This window comes from Lepidochelys olivacea (assembly GCF_965140295.1).
Source record: "Lepidochelys olivacea isolate rLepOli2 genome assembly, chromosome: 12".
Classification (NCBI taxonomy): domain Eukaryota; kingdom Metazoa; phylum Chordata; order Testudines; family Cheloniidae; genus Lepidochelys; species Lepidochelys olivacea.
Genome location: NC_140422.1, coordinates 28488035 through 28513445, shown reverse-complemented (window position 1 = coordinate 28513445; position 25411 = coordinate 28488035). Strand labels below are relative to the sequence as shown.

At 38.5% G+C, this 25411-nt stretch overlaps 1 protein-coding gene across 1 annotated transcript in view; it reads right to left on the bottom strand.

Annotated features, from left to right (window-relative positions):
- CDH8 (cadherin 8) overlaps positions 1-25411 on the bottom strand; it is a 190378-nt gene that overhangs the window by 13242 nt on the left and 151725 nt on the right. Inside the window, exon 9 of the mRNA XM_084644378.1 lies at positions 20029-20146. Within this exon, the coding sequence (XP_084500504.1) occupies positions 20029-20146 (118 nt within the window). The remainder of the gene's footprint in view (positions 1-20028; positions 20147-25411) is intronic.

Genomic DNA, 25411 nt, shown 5'->3' with positions numbered 1-25411 from the left:
GAAGGGCGACAGCCTCCTCAGGTTACCCCTACTGGTGTCCAGTGATGGGAGACAGCCTCTTCAGGGTCTACCTGCAGGGTTCCAGTGACAGGCGACAGCCTCCTTAGGGGGCCCTCCTCAGGGTTCCAGCCACCAGGGACAGCCTTGTGGGCATGGGGGTGTGTGTGGGGGAGGAACCCTGCAGCTCCCACCCACCAGGGTGGCAGGGGAAACCATGGAGCCGCAGTAGCAAAAGTCACAGGTAGGTCACAACTTCTGTTAATTTTTGTTTATTGCCCATGACCTGTCCATGACTTTTACTAAAAATAACCATGACAAAATCTTAGCCTTAATCATAAGGCTAGCCCTGCGTTGTAAAACTGGTCTAGGAATCCCAGACTATGCTAGCATACAAGGCACAGACACTAGTTCATTGCTCCTGAAAGGATTTTATTTACACTGCTGAAAGATACATCTGTGGTTCTTTTACTTAACGATGTTCTTTAGTGTCACACATTTAAACCGTTGTAAAAGGGGAACACAGAACAGGACTACTTTTGATGATGCAAGTTACCATTGCAAACCATATGAGTAAGTGAACATGTGATTAATTTCATTGTGGGAGAGGAGATACAGCATTTTTTTTTTCTAGAGCAAATTGAATGCTTTGGAATACCTAGTTGTATGCCATGTACTTGTAGATGTGTCAGTCCTGGGATATTAGTGAGACAAGGTGGGGGGAAGTAATAACTTATATTGGACCAACTTCTGTGGGAGACCTGAGTTCAGTTCCTGCTCTGCCCTAGCTTGTCTCTCTCATCAACTAGTCCAAGTTGGTCCAATAAAAGATATTACCCCACCCATTCTAAACTACCTGGTGCATCACACATATATAACACCATACAGCAGGTAGGTTCACATGCAAGGTCTGCTTTGAAAAAGGATATTTTAGTAAAAACAAAACGAAGTCATGCTGATCACAAGCACAATATTGCTTGAGTAAAGCCTTTGCATAATCTATACAATAAAGATAAAAATGTCCCATTGAACCAGAAGGCTTACTAAAATAATCTGAAACTAAATTATGTAGTTTTTATGCTACTTTTTGGGTGATCTATGATAACTAAGCTTACAGGCACAGAAACATTCATGGATATTTCAAAATGATCTGCTTTTCATGAGAGCCAACATTTATGATGTATCTTCTGAAAAAAAACAGATTGATAGCTGCTATCAAATTTGATAGTAGATACCAGATACGAAGAAAAAAAATTGCACTGTACAATTTTAGCTGGCTGATCAAATTATGTCATTTACATCCTATTATGTCACATGTCATGCTGACACATGGCTGTGGAGTATAATTTAAGTCACATCATAGATGGTGGACATACACAATGTAACTTCCTAATTGTGAACTCTATTAGTCTGGGGAAATAGCCTTCCAAGAGAAGTATGGAAGACCTAAATGTCTTGAATCATTTAAAATACTGAATAAAATACCAGAGAACCTAGCAGAGAGAACAATATTGCACAGATGGGGAGATTCACTGGATAATTTCATAAATCTTGTACATCCCTAAATTTATGGTTCTCTGCCAACAGCTTAAATAATACTTGTTTATAACATAAATTAACCACTGGATCAACTGGTGGATAATGAGTCTAATGTGTTTACAGAGTATCTATTCCTATGCTGAGATTAAAGTGCACCACGAAGAATTTCAAAATAATGAACAAACTATTTTCTGGTTTATTGTTATCATTCTTATAAGTTAAAATTCCTCAGAAATGAAAAACAATAATGTTTATTCTGCTCTAGTGCAGCACTGACATAAAAAGGGATTATTTAAGTAATAAAAAATAGAGGCAAACAATGCCAAGGTGAAGGAATGGACATTTTTTCCTCCCTTTTGAAAAATGTGAACTTTAAATAATTGTCTGAATAATTTCTAGTTCTATGCCTTTGGAAAAGTCAGAATTTTAGATAATTGTCCCTTAAGTATTCTAAAACTTTCCTGTGACCTTTAGTCCAGCAGAGCTGTAATCATACATACTTGTATGGTCATTTCTAGTCTAGTGGCAACTATTATATTATACATTTGGGTCTGCTAACCCTTTAAAAGCTGGATAGAAACTGCTTTGTCTATGAGGTGATCATACAGAAACTTTGTACTGACAGTATGAGACTGTATTTGTTTTATCTTTAACAGAAAGATGAAGAAACAAGTCAATAATTCAGATGCAGAATCTCTACTTTTTTTTTTTAACTTACATGCAACTATGTATGCCGAGGAATAGGGAGGTACAGAGGACAGCAGCTTTGGTTTCCAGATCTATCTCATGTACCTATATGGTCCCCATCACCATGCAGTCTTGAACTGATTTATCTTCCCAACACCCCATGTGAGGGAGGAAAATGCTACCATCCCAATTACAGATGGGGAATTGAGGCAGAGTGACTTGCCCAGGGTCACACAGGAAGTCTGGGGTAGAGTAGGAACTGAACACCATCCAAGTTAGTGCTCTAGCCACTGGAACATCCTTCCTCTCTAAACTCCTATTGACTTCAATGGGGTCAGGTTTTCACCTGAAGTTCTTATCATAGAATCATAGAATATCAGGGTTGGAAGGGACCTCAGGAGGTCATCTAGTCCAACCCCCTGCTCAAAGCAGGACCAATCCCCAATTTTTTTCCCAGATCCCTAAATGGCCCCCTCAAGGATTGAACTCACAACCCCGGGTTTAGTAGGCCAATGCTCAAATCACTGAGCTATCCCTCTGTATATTGTAACCTTGTTTCTGTTATTTCTCTATTCCATAGTTGCCTGGTTTTAAAAAAAAATCACTGCTAAAAATAAGAGTCTCTTTTGTGTCTTCAGCACACTTTGTCTTTATCTGAAATGGCAGAATAGTCACCTGGGATACTAACAGATTTAGGGTCAATTTCTGCTCTCAGTTACACTGTTGGAAATCTGGAGTGACTCCATTAATTTCAGTGACCCTTGGATTTTGGTCTTCCCTGTAATTTCTGTGTGTTTTCTCAGTATTAATTGCCACTTATGTGTTTTTCTTAAGAAAGGATGTAGCAGACTTCAGCTGAACCAAGAGGACTCCAAGCTGCAAGTGGAACATCCCTGGCCACATAAAATTTTGTGTGTATGAATTACCACAATTTTCACTGAATTGCCTCCTGTACAACTTCTTTACAGTCAATAGCCTGAGTCTGATCTCACTCACACAGACTCCAGTGGAGCTTCTTCTGATTTATACCCTTGTAAATGGAAATTGGATTCAGACCAATGGAATTGCAAGAGTCATTAAATTAGCACAAAATTTGGCTCCTCAGTTTTGCCCAGTGTACTCAGTTAGCCAGACACCTTTTTTATTTGTAATCATATTGTTTTGACATGTTGAACATTTCATTCGGATCACATCTCCACATATCACGTGTGTTGAACGTTGCAGCTGTAAACTATGAGAATTAATGCAAGATGCCAAGCTCTAGTATGGAAAAGAGATGAAATGGTTGTCAGATGTGCTTAGCATTAAACATACATTATTAACATGGTAATTTGCATCGTCTAATGGATCATTTTCAGCATCTATATATTATATTTAATTTGATTATGTTGTTCATTTAATCAAAAGTTTCAAAAAGTAATAACGTACTCCATTGGTCATTATTTTAAAATTCTTTGGTGAAACTAGTGGCTATATTCTGACCTGGAGTCATTGAACTTCCAATTAATTAGTATTTATATTTGCCAAATTTGAGCCAGGTGCTATGGGGGCAAATAAAAAGCTAATAACCCCATCCAGAGGGCCTTGCAACCTGAATTTTACTTAAAATAGATTGAAATTTCATAGTATTGATGACTGTGCAACAGGCATTGGCATGTGAAATTTAGACATTGAAAATAATGGAAGATATGCATCTAACCCCCCTAAATCATTTTGAAAGTTTCAATTGAGAGAATCTTTCAATGCTCAGCCTCAGATGACATGGGTTTTAGTATACACACACACATATATTATATATATATATCTTTCTCTCACGCAGGTTCAATGAAATTCATGAACCTTTCATTAAACAAAGGATGAGTTTCAAGAATCCCTTCCCTAGCCCCATCTCCTTCCCTCACCCAAGCTATTTTCGCACATGTTCTGGGAAGGATTTCTTAGCTTAAATCAAAACCATGAGAAACTATGAAATTACTCTTGCTTTCTAAAAACCAAACTGAACTAAAAAACAATGAACCCCATGCTATGAAAAAAATAAAATAAAAGCAGAGAGAATTTAAAATATATCTATTTGTAAAAAAAGTGCGTATGGGGAACTTAAGGATCAGGAGTTTCTTTTATATTGGCATTAATCAAATGTTAGCACAAATAACTTAGCATCTCACTGTCAATGCTGAGATGACTCTACGGGTATGTCTACACTGCAAAGAAAAACCTGTGTCACCAAGTCTTTGGGCCTTTCCGGGCTCAGGCTATGGAGCTAAAAATAGCAGGGTAGATGTACCTACTCAGAAGAGCCCAGACTCTGAGACTGTTCCCCCCAACCGGGTTTCAGAGCCTGGGCTCCAGCCTGAGAAAGAATGTCTCCACTGCTATTTTTAGCTCTGCATCCTGAGCCAATTGACCCAGGTTCTGAGACTTGGCGCTGTGGGTTTTTCTTTGCAGTGTAGACATACCCTTATTCACACAGATGCTGACTCTACACACATCTGGAATTTTAAAAGATTTACCAACAGATCGTATAGCACTCCACTACAGCTGACCTGGGATCAACCATATCAACCATATCAAATTTCTATTAGAACATTTAAAAGGGCAAATGGAGGCCATAGTATTTTAGTATTGCCAAACCATTAATTCTTATAATGTGCACTTTGAGATAGTGGCAGAAAGTGGCCACCTGACTATAAAAACTGACTAGAATTTATCAGCAAAGTGCCTGTTGGTACTGTTGTAATACAGGTTCTGTCAGCACTTCCATTACACATTCTTATTTTCAGGGGTTTATAACTCAGCTGTAACTTGCTATGAGAAAATTTTTAGCATGCATAGTCTTTGCCGAAGATCAGTCCAAGCTAAATGTGGCTTAAATTATCTGAGACACTTTAAGGGGAAAAAAAATTGTCACTTGAAATTTCCTTGGAGCTGCCGCAACTCAAACATTGTGCTGTGGTTTTGACCGTGTCTGATCCCGCAGTCTGTCAAGATGCAAAATTCCATTGGACTTCAGTGAGAATAAAGTGTGGGTGTGACTGCAAAAATGTGCCCTTACATATATTTGTAAATGTAATCCATACTGTAAACTAGTGACAGCAGGGGTTATATTTGCTTTTAAATTTTTAAAGTCTGAAATATTGAGGTGTATAAAGTGGCCCCTGGGCACCGGCAATCCAGTAACTATTTTATAAAGGATTTTAGTGTGCACATTATAAATAATAATAGTTCACTGTTGTTCTTATTCCTGTATAAAGTGCCATGGGATATTCTGGAACCCAGTTTCAAAAGGAAAATGCATACAGGCACCCATTTTCTGCATGTATTACCACCTAGATAGCTATAGATAGCCGCAGCTTGCACATGCATTTAGGATAGTATATGTCAAAGCAGGTGTACATATGCACATGCACTGTCCTGTGAATATCAACTCCTTAATGTAAGCGCAGTGTGGACAAAGGTCATAACTGAAGACCCACACACAGTAAAAGTCATAGTTCCCAACATATCTAGCTTGGAAAGGTGAAGGGTTGTCAGCATATGACACTTTGCTTCTGGGCAGAAGAGTTATTTCAAACCTGATGACTAAGCCATGTAAATGCTATAGGCATGCAAACTAATTTGCACCACTGTCAAAACTGGCAGATAAAGTGCTCAACAGTTTTGCAAAAATTGAAACACTTGGCAGATACAATTCATTTGTGTGTGAGAGGAAACAAAAAGCCTATTTAGTTAGTTAGTTTGTTATGAATCACTTTTGTACCAAGCCAAAAACACGTGAGGCAGAAATCAAATATGGAATCCTTCCCACTGCCTCTTTCCTAAGGGGTCTCACTACGTTGATTTTGTGGCTTCTGGGTAAATTGTCCCTTTTCCAGAATTGCCCAGAATTTTAGATTTGTGCACACAATTGGCCAGTGAGATGCCTCAATTGCTTATGGCAATTAAGTAGATTTTTGCAGTTGCTCTTCTGAATACATGGTCTCAATCTCTGGGGCACAGCTTGCACCAGTGTTACTGATAGCCATATCTTGCTTGCCCCTCTGGATTTGCTCCCTCTATCATCTGTAATTCATGGATGAAGAATCCGTAACAGTACAGACAGTAGCTGAGATAATACAACGTGAGATGGACATAGTAAAAATATTAAAAGGAATAAGAATCTCGAGTGATTCTATTGGCTGAGATTGGGGACATGAGAAGATTTTAACAATAATCCAACAAATAATTTTGATCACTGCAAGAAGGCTGAAATAGCTAAGCAGTTAATCAGAAGAGTAGAGGGAAATAAACTTGGAATAGCATGAGAAATTCTGAAGGAGAATGTTAGGTACTCTGAGAAAGATGTTAGCTTCCTTACTGGATGAAACAGAAGATCACAAGGCCAGTTTAAAGGAATCCCAGAACAAGATGAGTGCAAGAATTCTTTATACAAAGTTTTCTGAAGGAACTTCTTCTGAAGTCCATTGAATTCTGAACAACACCACCACCAAACGGAAAGGCATATTTGCTGGTAGCTTCCTGTGTGCCAGGAGACAGTCATGAGAGAAGCATAAAATAAGAGGGTGGATTTTTCATGAAAAAAATCAACTGGAATCTTTACTGATTTAAAAAATTGAGATGTTACTAGAGAAATGGGACTAGTACCACTTCTGGAATAGACTAAGAAGATGCAGAGTGAGATCTGAAGTGTGGTATCCATCCCCAATTACCCTCCTTTATTTTTTAATACTAGAGATCAGCACAAAGATTGTATCCAGATGAACAAGGAATTGAGGAACCTGCTGGTATGGTACCCACCAGCAGGAGCAACAGTATTTCGTGAGACTAGTCCCTCCATGTATTTCACTTGGTTGAGACCTAGACGCATTTACTTATTTATTTTTATGAGGATTTCCTTTGTGGCTCTTATGAAAAATCACAACTTGTATTGATTTATAAGCTGTTATGGTCTCCACCATCATCTGAGCACTAAGCACACATGAAAAAAATGTACCCGTACAGCCCTCTGGGAGATGAGTATTATCCCCATAGTATATACAGGGAAATGACACACACACAATGATTAAAGAAAAGGAGTACTTGTGGCACCTTAGAGACTAACAAATAAGCACTCCTTTTCTTTTTGTGGATACAGACTAACACGGCTGCTACTCTGAAACCTGACACAATGATTAAGTGACTTATCCAAAGCTTGTACTATTTCTAGGGAAAGACACTCTAAATCTCAGTCCAGTTCCATAATTGCAAGGACATCCTTTGGAGTGAGGCTTGCTAAGGTTTAAAGTGATGCTGGAATGACTTTCCTGTCAGTTATAGGAAGGAAAATAGTTAGAAAATGGCTACATCAAAGATTATTGTTGTTTATTATTTGTATTGTTGTTGTACCTAGGATCCTTAGAGGGAAACTTAGGTATGGCAGTTTACAACAAAACATTTTGATTTCAGTTCTTATGAGTTCCCACCTCCTATATTTTGCTTTGAATTTGGGGTTAGGTTGAATCAAAATCCCCAAGAGAAACTCAAACAAAATCATCAAATTCTACCTGGTTTTAGGTGAAAACCATATAAAACCACCAAGGCATTAATTATATCCTAAGAAAAAAAAATAACCAGCTTCCATGTGTGGGACAGGCATAAATCTGCCTAAATGTGCAAATATCAGCAAAGATTGCTCAAGTGACCACCTGATTTTTCTCTTGAACAACCTGAAAATTCTATAAGCACTGTGACAAAATGGCCAATGTTGGTACGGTGAGTCCCCCACTTTTCTTGGTGAGGGGGCTAAGACACTATCCTTTTCCCCTGCTCTTGGGCACCGAGGGCACCGCTAGTAGCCCGGGAAGGTGGTAGAGAAGGGAAGCAAGGGAGGGGTCTGTGTTTGCACCTCACTCTGAGCCCCAGCCCCTCTCAACCCCGGCAAGTTTCTTCCTCTCTTCCCCCTTGGGTAGGGTTACTCTCGATTCTTGACCCCAGGGGAGGGAGTCTCCCTGGCCTGCTGGGGCAGGGTCTCCCTTCTTTTGGTTCTCTGGTCTTTCAGGTCTCAGCAACACACCTCCAAACTCCACTCCTCTCTCCTTCTTCACACCCCGTGACTGCCTGAAGCAGGGTTTTTTTATTAGTTTTCTGACAGGGCCTTAATTGACTACAGGTGCTCCAATTAACCTGTAGCAACCCTCTCTAGCCTATATGGAACCACATCTTAATTAGCCTGGAGCTTATTTATCTACCCTCTATCACTGTCCCACTGCTCCCTGGACCTTCTGTATCACCGCACCCAATGGCCTACGATCTTGCTGATTTTACTGAGATGGTTATAAGCGACACAAGGTAGTATTCTCATTGAAACTCCTGCAGAACTCAGTCTTGCATCCCTTTTCCTATCAGCTCAATTCAAAATATGACAGCCAGATCTTCCTCTGGCATTCTGAATATTATATTTTGGGTCTCTTGTTTAGTGGGTCCCTTAAGGCTCCAGATTGAGGGTATTTCCAAATATCAAATACTAAATTCCAAATAAGAGAGAACTTTTAGGAAGAGAAATATTTTTGTTAGCGAATCGACAAATATAAATCCCTGCTTTACACTGTATGTTGTCTGCAAACTTGATTCTCTCCCTAAAAGAGGTGTATTTATCTGTTTAACTGTACTATAACTTCAGGCAGTGGGAATATCAGTTAATTCTCATCTACTGAGACCCAATGGTTAGAAGAGAAAAAAAATACAACTGAGGGGTGGATGAATTAATTGATATTCTTCCTGACAGCCATTGGAGGATGATTAAAACAGAGCAGGTATGCGGAACCCTTACAAAATTAAATGCAAAACTAAAAATGGACTCATGCCATAATTGCCAATTAGCTGCTCAGAACTACAAAACCAAACACATGCACACAGACCCCCAGCCAATAATGAGGCTGGGGAGAGGGTAGGGAACATTTTTTAAAATATCATGTTTTTCCTGACCTGTGACCAGCTTAGGGACAAACATCAATGGCAATTTCCTCTCCTACCAGCACCTCCACTTCTGAGACATTATTCCTTTTACTCAGTGAATAAATGCCACTTAACAAAATATCCCTAACATGGATAGAAAGCATATTGTCCATGAGCACCTCTACTGAGGGACCTGATTTTTGAGTGCAGAAAACTTGGAGGGGTTAATTCCAAATAAGAAACCAGAAGTGTCTTATATTCTGACAGAGGCATCTAAGCTACATGTTGCAGAAGACCATCTCCTGAAAATCTGGAAAAATATGTTCAAGTGTTCCGATGTACATTTGGTAAAAGAAGTCAAGGCAAAGATAGCCACTCTGCTTATATACATGATTCCAGGCAGGAAGCAACAACCTGTGTAAGTTGTGGGGGAATAGTTTCTTTTGCTCCCACATAGGTTGAGTTCTGAATGAGATGCGGTGATCCAGTACATTGTGAACATTGTAAAGCTACAATTGGAGAGATCCAGCAATCATCTTCTTGGAAGAACATTCCCCCTTCATAAACACCTTATACTTCTGGTGCAAACCATCAGATGTTAGAGTAGAAATACTCCACCATGCACAACAACCAAATGAGACTGGCAAACCTGACAAATAATGGTGAGGAACAGACTGTGAAAAGTTTTCCCCTCAAATACACTGATTCTAAGCCCCAACCAAACAGTTCCCACACTGTTTCCGAGGAGAATATGGCCCACTGTCCTTATTATTGAAAGACAATTTATATTATAAGTCTTAGCGTTTCCCCATCCACAGCCGAACCCAACATGTGACAGGACACTCAAGCAATTTGTAACAGGGATGGAAAAGGAGGACACGAAGAGTTACTGTTACTAAAGTGTGCTTATTTATAGATAAGTTCATTGGTTTAGACATCAGAAAGATACTGTCAGGATACACAAAGATCTGAAACACGGACAAACCTACAAGTGTCCAAGCAGATGTTGCCAGATAAGAAAGAGGAATCATCTCTCGAAACTCCTGTTAATGTTAAGGTTTATTTTTCTCTGGTTTTCTTTCAGTCACTTTCTTTATTTTAATCATGGTTAATGCTTATATTAAAATGACAAAACGGGAGGAAATGTGTGCACGTAGGGTTGGGGGGTAGAATATAGTTTAATAGTCTGTGTGTACTGTGGAAGTTTTGGTGAAGAGCTACAATATTGCTGCTATGTTTGACTACATGTTGGCCCCCCATTAAAGAGAAGTGATACCTGAAACTGAAGTGATACCGAAAATAAACATGATGAAGGAAACATTAAGTCCTCTCATCAAATTATCCTGTATGTGCTGAGGCTTCATTAATTTATGTTTGTAAAACACTTTGAGATCCTACATACAATCAAGACATTGCTGTATATCTGAGAAAATGTCTAAAATTTCAGAGGGATCCAGCTTTGGATTCCTTTATTGCTGGGATGCTCCTGGATGTGAAATTAGCACACTTGCTACCATCAAGGCCTGAGGTCCCTTGAGTGTGTCGAGCGTTACAGGTTTAATATGCCATTTTTCATTTTTTCTTTTTCTTTTTTTACCATATCGTTTAGCTGAAATTATGTCAGACTGAAGCTTTAATTTGTTCTTATCTCTATGTGTCTACTTGGTCTTGTATCCACATTCCAGATTTTCTTTGCTAAAATGAATTTATTCTTTCATGGTGATTGCCTGGCCCTTTTTTTTCGTTTTTCTGATTTGTTTTCTTAATCTTTTTTTTCCCCCTTATGTGCTGTTTTAAAATGATGCCACCGTTACTTACTTTACCATATTTCTATTGACAAGTTAATGAAATAATTATTGGAAAAAGAAAGAAAACTATATTAAACGATTGGATCTGGCAAACACTGCAGCAGAAAAATTTGCAATGTTTTCCATTGTAGTGCATATGGTGCTCAACACTGACCTCAGATCTTTTTCACTTAGATTGCATCTGGTTCTTAATTAGTTTGATTTATAAAATGAAACATAACTGACTCCTTGTCAACATTATGTTGCTAGCAGCACAAATCATAAATTATGAATAAGTGAAGTAAAAGCCTTTTATGATCATGTATGCATAATGGCATGCTGTACATATACAATATTATCCCTTCCTTTATTGCTCTCCTTTCATATTTGCTTGTACTGGTTCATGTTCACATAAATATTCTGAAATAAATTGTGTCATTGTGACTGATACATCATGTGGAAAAAAAAGGCTCTCTCTGGAGGGATATGATGCTGTGGAAGTGAGCCCTCCATTTGGGTATATGGATTCCCTGACGATTGGCTGGATACTTTTATCTGTGGGGGTGGTGGAGAAGCCAACACAACAGAGATAGGATGAAGACAGGACTGAAAAGGTTAAAAGAGTATCTAGAACAAAAATGCTCCAGTAGAAGCACTTTGCTAGCTATAAAATTGCAAAAAGAGCAGGAAAAATAAAAATAATAATAATAAAAAAACCCAACAAACAAAAACCCCCAAACCACAGGACAGCTGAAGAAGAGCCTAAGGATGCCTAAAAGAGGACAATCAGCTTACCAGGTGGCCCCCTTCCTGCTGGCTGGAACATCAGGTTAGCCTGGCCGGTCCAATGAAGCCTTGATTGATCACATCTGGCTTATGGCGGAGGAGAGAGGGGATGTGTCTGGCTGGTGCCCTGCATCCTGAATACAGGAGAGGAGTGAATAAGGTTTCAGCTGGACAGAATAGACATCATGGTCAAAATGTGGAGGAGGTTGGTAGCTGTGCTAGAATTTGTGGATCTGGTTCTGTTATCTGGCACTGGGTTTCAGCTAGAACAGAGGAAGTTCTTTCTCAAGCTGCCAAAAGGAGGGCATTCTTCAGCCTACAGAGGTGGCAAAAACTGCATCAATCATTGAAAGAAAGTGTAGGCAGCAGCCAGGTAGGGTTAAAAGGTATGTTTGAAGAAGAAATTGCACGCAGTCCTCACCTGTTCTGTGGCTCCAATTAGAGGTGAGCCTGGAAAGAGTAGCTGCCTACACATGAAAAGAAAGATGGGGCAGGTGGCAGAGCACCAGGTATTAGTGGAAGAAGCAGAACAAGATTAAATGTCCAACGTGGAGGGATTACATGTCCAAAATACACTCTGCTACAGTCGTGGCAGTGGGAAAATGCAGGTTCTCCCCTGTATTGCTGTTGTCCTCACTACGGACAATAATGGAAACTTCTTCTCTGAAAGACAGCCGATTTCAAATATCACTCAGGTGATAGCATGGGGGCATTACAGAAAATAGCCTATAGGTGAGGTAGTAGAGGAAGATAGGAGAAGGAAAGAAGGTAGGTCTCAGACATGAAGAATACATGCTGAGCGAAAGAAACAAATGCTGGATTTTCATTGTTACTGGGGTTCTAAATAGATGGGGCACATGCTATGGTTTCTGAATAATGCAGAAAACGTCAATTACTAGCACTGAAAAATGGCATGTTCTAAAAAGTGAAATATGTTATTTACATTAGAATATAAGACAACACCATGGTAACTGAAACACAAGTGTATTTGTACAGTGCCTAGCAATATGACCTCTGGGCATTTCTGCAGTATATCAGAGACTCCTTTGTAAAAATAATCATTTACTAGAAACTCGTGGCTTGTCTATGATTTAGAGTAACTGTCAAGAAGAGTGTGAACACTATGAAAAAAAAAATCAAATGTTCCTGATCCCTTACTCTCATCATCAGTACATCATGTTGCTGTTCATCTCATGGAGCCACAAACACATCCAACACACTTGCAGGATGATGTCATGTTTCAGAACTTCTTCAGTTACATGACTGAATAGGTTTAAGTCTACTTGCCTAGTTAGTGCTAAGAATGAAAATGTCCACCACAGCCACTGATCCCTGGCAGTTCCCATCAAATCAATCATCTAGGGACTAAGAATGGGTGAACCAATGCAGAACAAACAGATAACCCCGCTCCAGTCTCCATGTCCATTTCTACAAGTGAACCTTTTTGAAACTTTACAAATGTCTTCCCCCAAAAACACCCCTGAAGCTCAAGTTCCTCTCAGCTTTTTTCTTGTTCCAGGGACAATAATTTTCTGCCAGTTTTGAGAGGCAGCAAATTACCATGCCCTCTGTACTGGCTACCTTCCACTTTCTGACATGTTGAGAGGCAGAGGTTAGACATCACCCACATTCCCTATCTAGCCCTGACCACACTCCACCCACCTGCTACAGTGGTGGTTAAGAGTAAGATGGTGGCAACATGTGCTTACCTCTTTGTCTCTGGACCCAGCGTGCTTACATCTTCTTTGCTCCCCTGCACTGGCACAAAGTACATGTCACAAAACTAGGCCTTTTTTTTTTTTTGAAAGAGTCGACCATGAACAATCACCGACATCTAAACACCCCTGAATTTTGCAGATCTTCTGACTCAAAAACTGAATTTTGTGAATTTGTAGGCCTAGACCTAAATGTTATCTTTTAACTAGAACTGGTCAGAAAATGCTGATTTGATTAAATTGAAAAGTTTCATAAGAACATACCTATTCCATTGATTATTTGCAGGAAATTAGTGAAACCTCTTGTTTCAATAAGGTCGTAACGTTTAATTTTGACTACTCTTCTTGACATTTATATTATAATACAAAAGTCAAAATAACGAAGTTGAAACAACATGGTTCAACCTTCTTGAAATGAAATGTTAGATTAAAATGAAATATTTTTTTGGAATGTTTTGCGAAAAATTGTGAGATTTTGACTTTTTGTCCTGATTTGGGACAAAATGAAGTTGATGGAAGTTCCAAATTTTGATCATCTCTTCTTTTAATCCAGTACAATTAAATATTGTTAATATGATATTGATAACATGATTTATAGGCTTAGACCCAGACACTGCAACGATTAGTAGTTTTGGAGTAAGGTGCCGCTTCTGTCAGTGGGTGGCAGATTGTTTTACACATCTTACCCAATAACCCTAGTGTCCATGAAGTATTTTCAGATGTTCAATTATTTAAATACATAAGCATCCAGTCCACTTAGGGCCAAATACTGGCATCTGCCCAGTGAGTAGCACCTCATTATGCAAGCTGTCCCGTTATATGGTCTCCATAGCAATTAAAGAAATTCTAACCAGTGGCCTTCCTAGGGCTTAGCAATTTATCTTTTTACATTAATAAAATGCAACTCATACTCTAAGTGCATGTACACACTGCCGGTGCTGCAGATAGGATCTGCAGTAAGTGCTTTGCAATCACATCAGTGATTTTTAAAGAAAAGCGTGACTTGAGATGTGATTTGGTACATTTCAGAATTGCACTTTGAAAAATATGCAAACCACCTTAATTACTATGAATAAAAATGAGGATAACAGTTAAGCACATTAGAAATATGGAAGCATGTGCTTCCCCTGGAGAACTGCCACTGTTAAATGAAATCTGAGCCAGGGTGGATGACAGCTGGCCACAAAGATTCCGGAGGCTCATATAACACTACAGGAAATGGCAGTGGAATATGAGAATTTATAGCACACGTGCATAAGACAATAGGGGGAGTGCTGATATTCTGGACTTGCAGTGTACATCCATAGGCAGTGATGGGTTTCATGGTGTTGTTGGTAAAGCAATTTGTACTAGAAGTTCTCTTTCAAACTGGGCACAGCAAAGGAAGAGCATTCCGCTAACGTATCTTAACTGTCCAAGCTATCTCTCTCTATATGAACTTCAATCAAAAACACACTAGGAACTTTTAAAGGCAGTAGAGCCAATGACAGACAGACAGACCGATCAAGGAAAGGAAAGGGAGCACAATACTCAGTGACAGAATCCTGTATTAATTAGCACAACCAGAGTTACTATGGTGGGAGAAAAAGCTATTTTGCCATAGATTTCCCTGTGAGTATGCATGTGACAAACACTGCTAAAGAAAATATCTGGCAGTTGGGATATTTAGATATTTTTCTCTTTTTGTTTTTATGAAACTGAAGGCAAAGAGGTAACAGAAACATTTTCTGATTTCATATATGTTCTGGACATTAGCTTTTAGCATCTTTATTTTGGACAGTAAAATGAGAGGAAACAATCCCCAAAGGGGTTGCATACTTTTCAGATAATTCATATAGTTTGGAAACGATAGCTTATAAATGGGAAGGAGGTGATGTGGAAAGCAACGTTCAAATAAGGTGAGTGATTCAAGCACAGGATGGCATGTAATCCAACTAGTGCTTGGGGGGTATATAAGGTATTATTATAAAACAGGGTCTCTTACTTTAACCACATGACACGTTGCCTACCAGTTTCAAGTCATCCTACTGAGGAAATAACTGACAGATTAAAATTGTTCAATCCAAGAAGCAAAGATATTACACTTTTAAGTATTTAAATATTCTGTGAAATATTGTGTACCTGTACACACACACACACTGATAACTTTGTGTGTGTATGTGTGTGAGAGAGAGAGCAGAGGAAATGGTGCGATGTAGTCATAAGTGTGAGAGTCTAGATACAATACTGATTGTATATATAATGAGTATTGTACCTAGGCTACCCAGAAATTGAGAATGGCATTTATAACATTTAATTTTGCTAGGAATAAGCTACACCACAGAAAGGTTTCTCATTAGAGTACATATGATGCTTCAATTTAAAAGCAAAGTAAAAGTATATACTCTTGGTTTTATTAATTATGCCTGCACCAATATTCACTTTGGTCCAGATTCTGGGCACATCGTCTAGCTCAAGTAGCCAGGCTGGGAGATGGGAACGGGAGAAAGGAGAACAGCTTCCCACAAGAGCATAGAATGTCTGTTGAGCTTTTTCAGGAGTATCAATGTGTGCCCCAATGTGGTCCCCTCTGTGCTTAGAGGCAGGTTTTCCCTTGCCTTCCACACTCTGGTGACACATTATATGTTGAGAGATTGGCCCTATGTGAATAAACATTCTAAGGGTTGAGATACATTGCCAGAGTTTATCAAAATCTATCTGAACATCTTTGTTTGCCTGGACATCTTACAAAATCAGGTTTTCTCCTGAGATTATTTTCAGCATTTCTTGCTTTGGAGGCAGTCAGAAGTAATGCAAGAACAGCATTACTCATGGTATTTCATTCATCCATCCAAAACCAGACACAAAGACATGCAAAAATTAGATAATCACTTCACTCATAATTAGCAACTGTGTGGCCATATAGCTCCAGGTAGCCATGGGATCTGTCCTTGACTCACATGGTTGGGTACCTGGACTGATGTTGCCACATGATTTGTAAGATTGGGTAACCTGATTATGTGTTAACTGATGGAGAGAGAATGATTTAATGCTTCTGGCCAGCTAACAGAATGATCAGTTCTGTTTGCATCACAGTTCTAGAGACTGAGCCTATCTTTCAGTAGCTTTTCTGTGGCCAGCAGCAGCACATTTTGCTAAATTTAAAAATTACCAACCCATTCAGTGGCACCAGAGAGAAGTGAAGTTTTGGGCTCAGACAGAATGGAAGAAAATCATTGCATATTGTTTGCTGACAGATGTTCTAGCGAGATGCATGAGGTTCCTGATGATGTTCCAGATAACTTTTCTAGTCTAGCCATCAAAAAGGCAGTAGAGATCCCGGTGAGTTATTTCAGGGTGTCTTGTCTATGGAAGAGATTGTAAATATGCAGATTTACCGGATAGAAAAGACAAAACTCTTGTCATGGTGCCTGTAAATCATTTCACAGGAACAGAATGTAGCTATGAACACTGGCCAATTTCCGTGACACATAATGTATTCTTTGGGCGGCGGGGGGAGGGGGGGAGGGTTTTGCTAGGTGCAAACGAAGGCCCAACATTATGTCAAAAGGTAAATTAAAAACATTTAGTAAAAGCAGGTTTTAGCTATTAGAATATCACTCGTCACCTGTGCAGCACAGTTAAGACAGCTCACAAATTGTTAGATCACCTGGTGACAGTCTGGAAGGCTTAAAAGTCATATTAGCCCATAGGGGATGAATTAAAGTGAATTGATAGTCAGAGGTTTTCGTAAGTATGTTACGAGAACAAACTCAAGCCAGTACTACTATGTAGCGTTTCTTTATTATTTGGGCCAGAAAATATGCCCCTATTAGAAGCAAAACTACACAGCTTTGATTTCCACAACAGATGTCAATCTGCATTGGTTGAGTACTAGTGCCAAGAGAAGAGATCAATTAAAACTATGGCTTCTTCAAGTACAAAAGTGTCTGCCAATCCCAAAAATGCCAGTGCAGCACAAAGGAAGCAATATTAGAGGGTAAGACAGTTTCAGAAAGACCCTAGAGAAGTGGGGGTTTCGCGCAGCATTGTGCTTCACAGAGTATAGAGAAAGGCAAGAAATGCTCCAAAAGAAATTAAATAAGCATAAAGAAAATGAAAACACAAATGTAGTAACTTTATAATTAAAAAAAAATGGATTTGTTGGTTAAGAAGTCACTGAGACACTGGGCTTAATTCCACATTCATTAATGCTCGGGAAATACTCAGTCACCAAAGCTATTCCTGACTTGTACTATTACACCAAAAGAAGAATTTGGACCAATTAGTTACATTTTATAGGAACAATAGAGTAAATTCATCAGGCATAATCAGTCATGCTGATTGTGAAGATAGAGAACATTTTAAAAGTCATACTTAAGCGTCGATGATTAAGTGGCTTGACTACGTAAGGAGCCTTTATGGCTCTGTCCACATAGACCCTGGGAGTAAGTCTTGTAGCCTGGGTGGACAGAGTTGTGTTTATGGAGCTCGCACTAACATGCTAAAAGTAGCAACGTGGATTTTCCGGCTCATGCTGGAGCTCAGGTTCCAGAAGCCAAGGGAGGGGGGTGGACTTTAGAACCCATGAGCCAAAGCAAGGTCTACACTTCTATTTTTAGCATGCTAGCCTGAACTCCACTAACATGAGTCTGTATAGACATATCCTCTGTGACATGACACCTTGCCTCACCTCAGCTATATTATCCCGATTTTGGGTTTGGCAAGAGTCCTTCCTGTACAAGGGAAGATTTGTTCTAGCAGATAAAACTAGAACTATTTTAAACAGGGTAACAGTCTTGATAAAAAACATGCTTAAAGGGTGTATGTTATAAGTATGTTTAAAGGGAATAATGTTATTAGGCACAGAAAGATTAATGTAACTGTATATCTCACATGGAATTTGAGAGAGTTTATTCCTCAATGGAACCATGTTGAATTTGTTTGTGAATTTGGCTCAATGTGAATTTGTTATTCAAAGAAAAAGTGTAGTGGATTTATTATGATTATGATGATGATGATTATTAAAATGTTAATTACAAAACAGTATCTCTGTTGTACACAAGAGTGGGATGTCAAAAAGAATATTAAGGCTCCACTCTTTCTCCCATACTAGTCAATGGGAATTTTGCCATTGACTTCGGTTGGGAGCAAGAGTGAATCTTAAAAGGGTAATAGATTGAAGCAGGAAGATTAATTAGTGGTATGAGCAGACAGTCTATGCTCAAAAAAGGAATGTAAAAACCTTTGTTTATTCTGTCGTGCTGTGGAAGGTAATCCACTGGTTATGGGAGCTTCATATTTAGGGCACTTAATTCACATTTTGTTCTATGATTTTTGGATTATGAAGAAGGTTTTTTTAGTCACTTTATTTTCTATAATAAATGTACTAACTATAGAATTCAGTCCTATAGTGGCACTTTCATTTCCTTTGTACAGATACATTCATAAGAATATATATATATATATACACACACACACACACACACACAGAGTGAATAATGCTACAATAAACATATCCAAAAAGAGAAAGCCATAATACTTTTAAATAGCTTCATAAATTTATTTTTATAAGGCCATATTTATCAAAACAGTACCAACATACTTCACTGGATGCTACAGCTAGAATAACAATTGGTATGAAAATGGTGTTTTCTTCTTAAATGTTTATACATTTCCTTTACACACACAAATAAAATTTCATATTAATACTAACAAGGCTGACTAGCATGTTTTGATTTCCTTCATAATCATTGCACAAACATGATATAAAAGAGACTGAAATACAGGATGCAATGTTATGAGAAAGAAAACCCTAGCCTGACATACAAATACCGAGGAATGCACTGTTTATAGAATTATTGTGATCATTTCCAGCTCTCTCACTATATGACCTTCAGGTATAGCTGTGTGCCAAGAACAAGGATCAGACAAAATTTATTACTCAAAAAAAGTCAAATGGATTGAATTTGTTTTTTTTCCTTTTACCCCCACCATGAATGAATTCCTCTTCTATAGTATTACACAATGAGACTGTGCCCTTCCAGAAGTGCTATAAAACAGCAATTCTAATACAAAGTGCCCTTCAAGACTTTGCTGACCTAATCGTTTTCTCGTCCTAGTTAGAACGTGTTTAACTGTAGTAGTTCAGAATCTGTACACAGACACCAAGCTGGCTTAAAATGTGTTTCCCTTTGGGGATTTAGTAAACATTTAGTTAGATGTTCCTGACTAGATGTGAGCCAACATGGGTTCAATATTTATTTATCAACATAGTTTTAACCACTTATTTTACAATCTCTCTCTCTCTCTGATATCTCAAAATCATGAAAAGTATAGTACACATTAAATCTCTCCATTCAAGTTTTATGCAACCCAATGAGTTATTTTCTGGATCTAAATTCTGTTTTTATTTTAGTTTTATTCTTATCTATTGTACAGATATTGGAAATAGTTGAAGATGTATAATTATGATATCATTACACAGATAAACCACATTCTAATCGCTCAAGGGACAAATTGGTAAAGTAAATGGAAGTCAACCAAGCAATGCAAAAGAGAAACAAAATAAGTTATACAGTGCCACACTATATACGTTTTATATTTACCTTCATTTTTCTTGATGGTGAAATTTGGATTGTTGACCATTTCAGGAAGAAGACTATATAGAAAAAAATGTCCATTTTTAGGATCGTCTTTATCAATGGCACTGACAGTTTGAATTACCTGCAATAGAAAAAGGTTACATAAAATCTACAGCCTCAACATAAGTTCTGTTGATCAACAGCAAAGGTTTTATAAATTAACCTGCTAGATATAAAGATACTGAAAATCTGCATTAACTGTTGAACAGGACATTCTTTATTACACAGGATACATTCTGATTTCTACTTTCACAGGTGTAAAAACCCCTCCACACATCTAAACTTCTATGACAGGTTTCAGAGTAACAGCCATGATAGTCTGTATTCGCAAAAAGATAAGGAGTACTTGTGGCACCTTAGAGACTAACCAATTTATTTGAGCATAAGCTTTCGTGAGCTACAGCTCACTGTAGCTCACGAAAGCTTATGCTCAAATAAATTGGTTAGTCGCTGAGGTGCCACAAGTACTCCTTTTCTTTTTTCTAAACTTCTATGTGGACTGCCCAGATCTTATAGAAATGTAGGGCTGGAAGAGACCTTGGGAAGTCAGCAAGTCCAGCCCACTGTGATGAGGGAGGACCAAGTAAACCTAGACCACTTCTAACAGGTGATTGTCCCACCTGTTCTTAAAAACTTCCAATGATGGGGATTCCCAAACCTTCCTTGGAAGCCTTATAATTGGAAAGATTTTCCTAACATCTAACCTACATTTCCTTTGCTGTAGATTAAGCCCATTACTTCTTGTCCTACCTTCAGTGGATATGGAGAAGAATTGATCACATTCCTTTTTATAACAGCCCTTTACATATTTGAAGATAGTTTTCAGGTGCTCCAGCAGTCGTCTTTTCTCAATACTAAGAATGCCCATTTTTTGTAACCTATCCTCATGCGCGGTAGCCTCTGAGGCACAGTGACTCCTGGGTGACTCATGGTTTGATATAGCTTTGCACCGGGATGTGCTTAGAACAGTACAGCCATAAAACTCCCTCCACCACCATTCTCTTCCCCCTGAGCTGAAAAAAGTTCTTAAAAATGTACCTTTTTGTGTGAAATTTTGCATGTCTAATATCAACCTAACAGTGATGTTTTTAAATTAGAAGAAAATCTGATTGGCAATTTCAGAACGTATGGAATTGCAAAAACAATCAAAACCTTTTCTTCTTTTAAAAAAATGCTTTACAATTGTTGTGAACCCCCACCCCCCACAAAACTAGGTTTGATTTAACATATTAAACTTAGGATGCTTTGCACATTGTCCAGAACATGGCATGTTATTTTAGCTAAATTTGGTGGGGAGGGTTGTTTTTAAATAACAAAATTAGGAAAATGTGGAAATCAACTGCACTTATTCTGCACAATATCCATATTCAGTGGTGCATATGAAATGCTAGCACTGCAGGTACAGTTGCTGATCTTCCTCCAAGCCAAATGGGATTGCAAAGAACAGGGGAGAATAGTATAAGAATACAGCACTTCCAGAAAAGTAGGAGAGGGATTTAATGGGGTTTAAAGTTTGGGACAGACTTAGTTGATTCCAAATATTTCCCCATCAGAAGAAGTGTAGACAGGGAGAGTAGGGACCTAGACAAAGATCTTAGGGCCTGATACTACACTCTTGAACTCAGTGGGAATGGGAATTTTGCTGTTAACTTCAATTGATGTAGGATCAGACACTTAATGAGTATTATTTAAATTTACATTTCCACACTGAAGTCAATACAAATTTTCTCTTATTGCTTTATTGCCAAAAGCATCAGACCCTAAAACAAACAAACAAACAAACAAACAACCCCCCTCATAATAATAACTAAAAATGTGCAAATTCATCCTGGGACAAATATATTTAAAGAGTCACAGCAAGTTCCAATTAAAAGAAAATAACCATATGTTACTCATGAGGAGGGACTTGAATGGGCCTGATCCTGCCCAACTTTCAAAGTTAACCAAAGATCAATATTTTCAAAATTTCAAGTTGCTGGCATGGAGGAATAACCGCTAACTGATGTTAGTGAGAGAGAATAGCTTGATAACATAAATATCTATCACAATGCATATATTATCATATTCATGATCATTCTCTTCCCTATTCCTTCCCACAGAGTGGGAGCAGGAATTAAAGTCTTCTATATAGCACAACAGATAGTTAGACAGGGCAAACAGCAATACATTAAATCTCTCTGTGTGTGTCTATATATAGTTAGATATAGATACAGAGACAGTAATACTTTTTGGTATAATGTATGAAGTTTTTCTAGGCATGAATTTGGGATGATCTCATTCTCATGCCATCAGGTATTCTGAATAAGTCAAATATGTTACAAATATCTATTTATAGAAATGTTTTACAAAATTTAATATATCTGTATAATAATCTTGCAGGATTTTCAATCCATCAGTCTGAAACCTTACCCTAGAATGTCAGTTGAGTCAGTTTGAAGTGATGGAAATAGCTACAGTCATATCTGAGTGCTCTTTTTGTTTAGAATATCATCAGGTTTGATCACCACTGGGATTCAGAGTTTGTTACGATTCGGTTTTTAAGTTATCAGCCGTTTTTCAACTCATGCATTTTACTTTATTCAAAATGGTCACCATCTGCTATTACTGTCAATAGGCCTAAAGTCAGCAACATTGCTGCCATTTCCCTTCAGACTAACTGTATGTGGAAGTGACTCTTATCTTAATAAAATTGGCTGCCACCTCCCACTGTTTTCAATGATATTGAACCTATGCCCACATGCAAAATGGCTGCCATAATTCAGGGGGTGAAACAGGACACAGGGACTGAGAGGAGCAGCAGAGACACTGTGAAAGGTGAATGGGGAGAATGAGAGGGAGTATGACATTGGGGGAAGCAGGAGGCAGGTTATGGCATGACAGGGAAATGGGATGCAGTGGTATGTGCGGGGAACGCAGAGGATAATCATGGGGGTATGGGAAATGGAGGAGATAGGAGGGCAGCTCCTCCTGCCTGAGGGAGGTTGTGGGGAAGGGCATTTCCTTTGGAGCAACAAAGGGGAGGGTGTGTTGCAGTGCTTTCATCTCTCACAGACTGACTTTGGGTAACAGCATTGTGACAAGAGGAACCATCATAATGAAGCGAGATGCTCCTCCAATCCTGCAATTTTCAGGGCTGGGCACACTGGCAGAGCTCTCTGCAAGAGTCTTGGGGCTAAGGACACAGACCTACCCCGCCACTGAGCATTGTCTTCACATATGGCCCTAGAGCAGAGAGAGCGTCCGCGGCAGCAAGAGGCAGGGGACGGAGGAGTTGGGGAAGAGGTGCTGCTGGGACCTGGGCAGAAGAGAAGCCCTCAGGCAGCAGCAAGCATCAGAATGGTACTGGGTCCAAATAACTGAGAGAGAGAATGGTATGTCTGAGCTAGGGGATATAAGCCCTAGTTCCACATGTGCTTACATTGTAATCTGACGGTGTGCACATTTTGTATTTGTATACTTTGTTAGTTGCCTAATATTTTATTCCAGTAGTCACTGTGGCTTCACAAGATTTCACGAATTACACCCAGGCTTTCAGCTAGTTTTATTTATATTATATATAGGGCTAACTTTTATATCCCTCCACTTGCAAAGATTTAGTTGCCATAACTTCAAATATATCGTGCTCAAGGGGAAACAAAAATACCTATAAAGTAACCTAAAGTAGCATTTCACTGCATGAAAAGTCTCCCAATTAAATAATTGTATCAGAGGACCTCCAAGGCTAGAAGCAAGTGTTGTCTGTCCCACTGCAAAGGTGGGATTTTCCTTTTTCCAGGGGTGTTCAGTTCCAATTTCTGTCTCTGCAGATTTGTAAAATATCAGCCCTTGTCTCTAGCTCAGGACTGAATATTGCTAATCATGGTGTCTTAAAGCAGTGAAGGTTGGAATGGAATTCCAGTTTTTGGAGGAAACAAAACATTGTTGTGCAAGCCTTTCTTAAAAAAAAAAACAAAACTTTGACTCTTTGAAACTTGTTGGAGGTATGGAATGTCATTGGAAGACATAATGGGGAGATTATTTAGTGTGCAGAGTGAATTTAGGTGCTCAAGTGTGTAGGATAAATGGAATTTATCACGTGGGTATGCAATTTAAATATCTTGCTGGTTGCTTAACTGTAGTTCTTTCCAGTGTTATGTGGGGGAATTGTTTCTAATTATTTCTCTCCTTGTCCAGGGTTTCAATGAACTAAAAGTCACTAGCCAGCTACCATAGTGCCATGAACTTTTCAGCTCCCAGAAACTGTGCAAGATAGTTCAGGTCATTATTTAGATTGGGAATCTTTGAGAAGTGGAATCCGTGGGCACATAAATTGTTTTTTGTGAACAGATTTGATGCTTCTCAATCTCCAGTGAAACTTATTCCTTACATTGAATTTATTCTCACCCACATGTTATCAATTTATTTCTTTTTTATAAATACATAAAAATATAGTCAAAACTTAGCATTAACAAAATGATACAATTATTATTTTACTAGCATGAGCCAAGAATTTAGGAGTTAGCATTCCCATAGCAACCTTACTCTACTCCTTTCTGTGTATGCATTACAAAAGGATTTTCTTCAGCATATAACATATGTGCCGTAATACTAACTGCTTTCTGGGTGACCTGTCCTCTCATTTCCTCACAGGATTTTCAAATGATTCTGAACAGCACAATAAGGAGCTCCACAGAATAAAATTGGTTCCATAAAGGATAGCTTTAAAACCTCTAACTTATTGATATATATATGTCAGGTTGCTACCCTTAAGGTTGCTGAATTCCTCGACATTTTTCCACATAAAATTTCAACCTTGATTTTCTGTTAAAGTTTGTGCATGTGATTGACTATGTATATGTATTAAGAAAGAGAGCACTAAATTAACACCTTGCCTAACAGGCATATCTGAATTAAAATTAATAGCAAAGGTATCCCAGAGGACCGCACATTGTTATATTCTATAACCTTATATTACATTCCTGCAAAGCCACAGATGCCTAAAATTATAGCATTCCTAGAAGAGTATCAGGATAGTAATAGTGAATGCTATGGAAAGGTAAGTAGCAAAATCTTGCAAGTATAATGTATCTATCTCTGTATGATTTTAATGCACAGCATAGTTTTAATATACTCAAAACATACCAGAGCTGAGCAGCAATACAAAGTATGGTTTTATGTGATTACAAAACATTGCATTGGTAGAAAATGGGAGGAAAGGCATTCTCAAAACTAAAGTCTAGTTTCTACTATTTGTAACCCTCCCCATGACTAGAATATCACAGACACCAAAACTTTCCCAGAAAGTGCATTGTTGAGGCGCACTTTGGGTTACAACTGAACTATCCTGCAGATTCACAGAAACATAGAA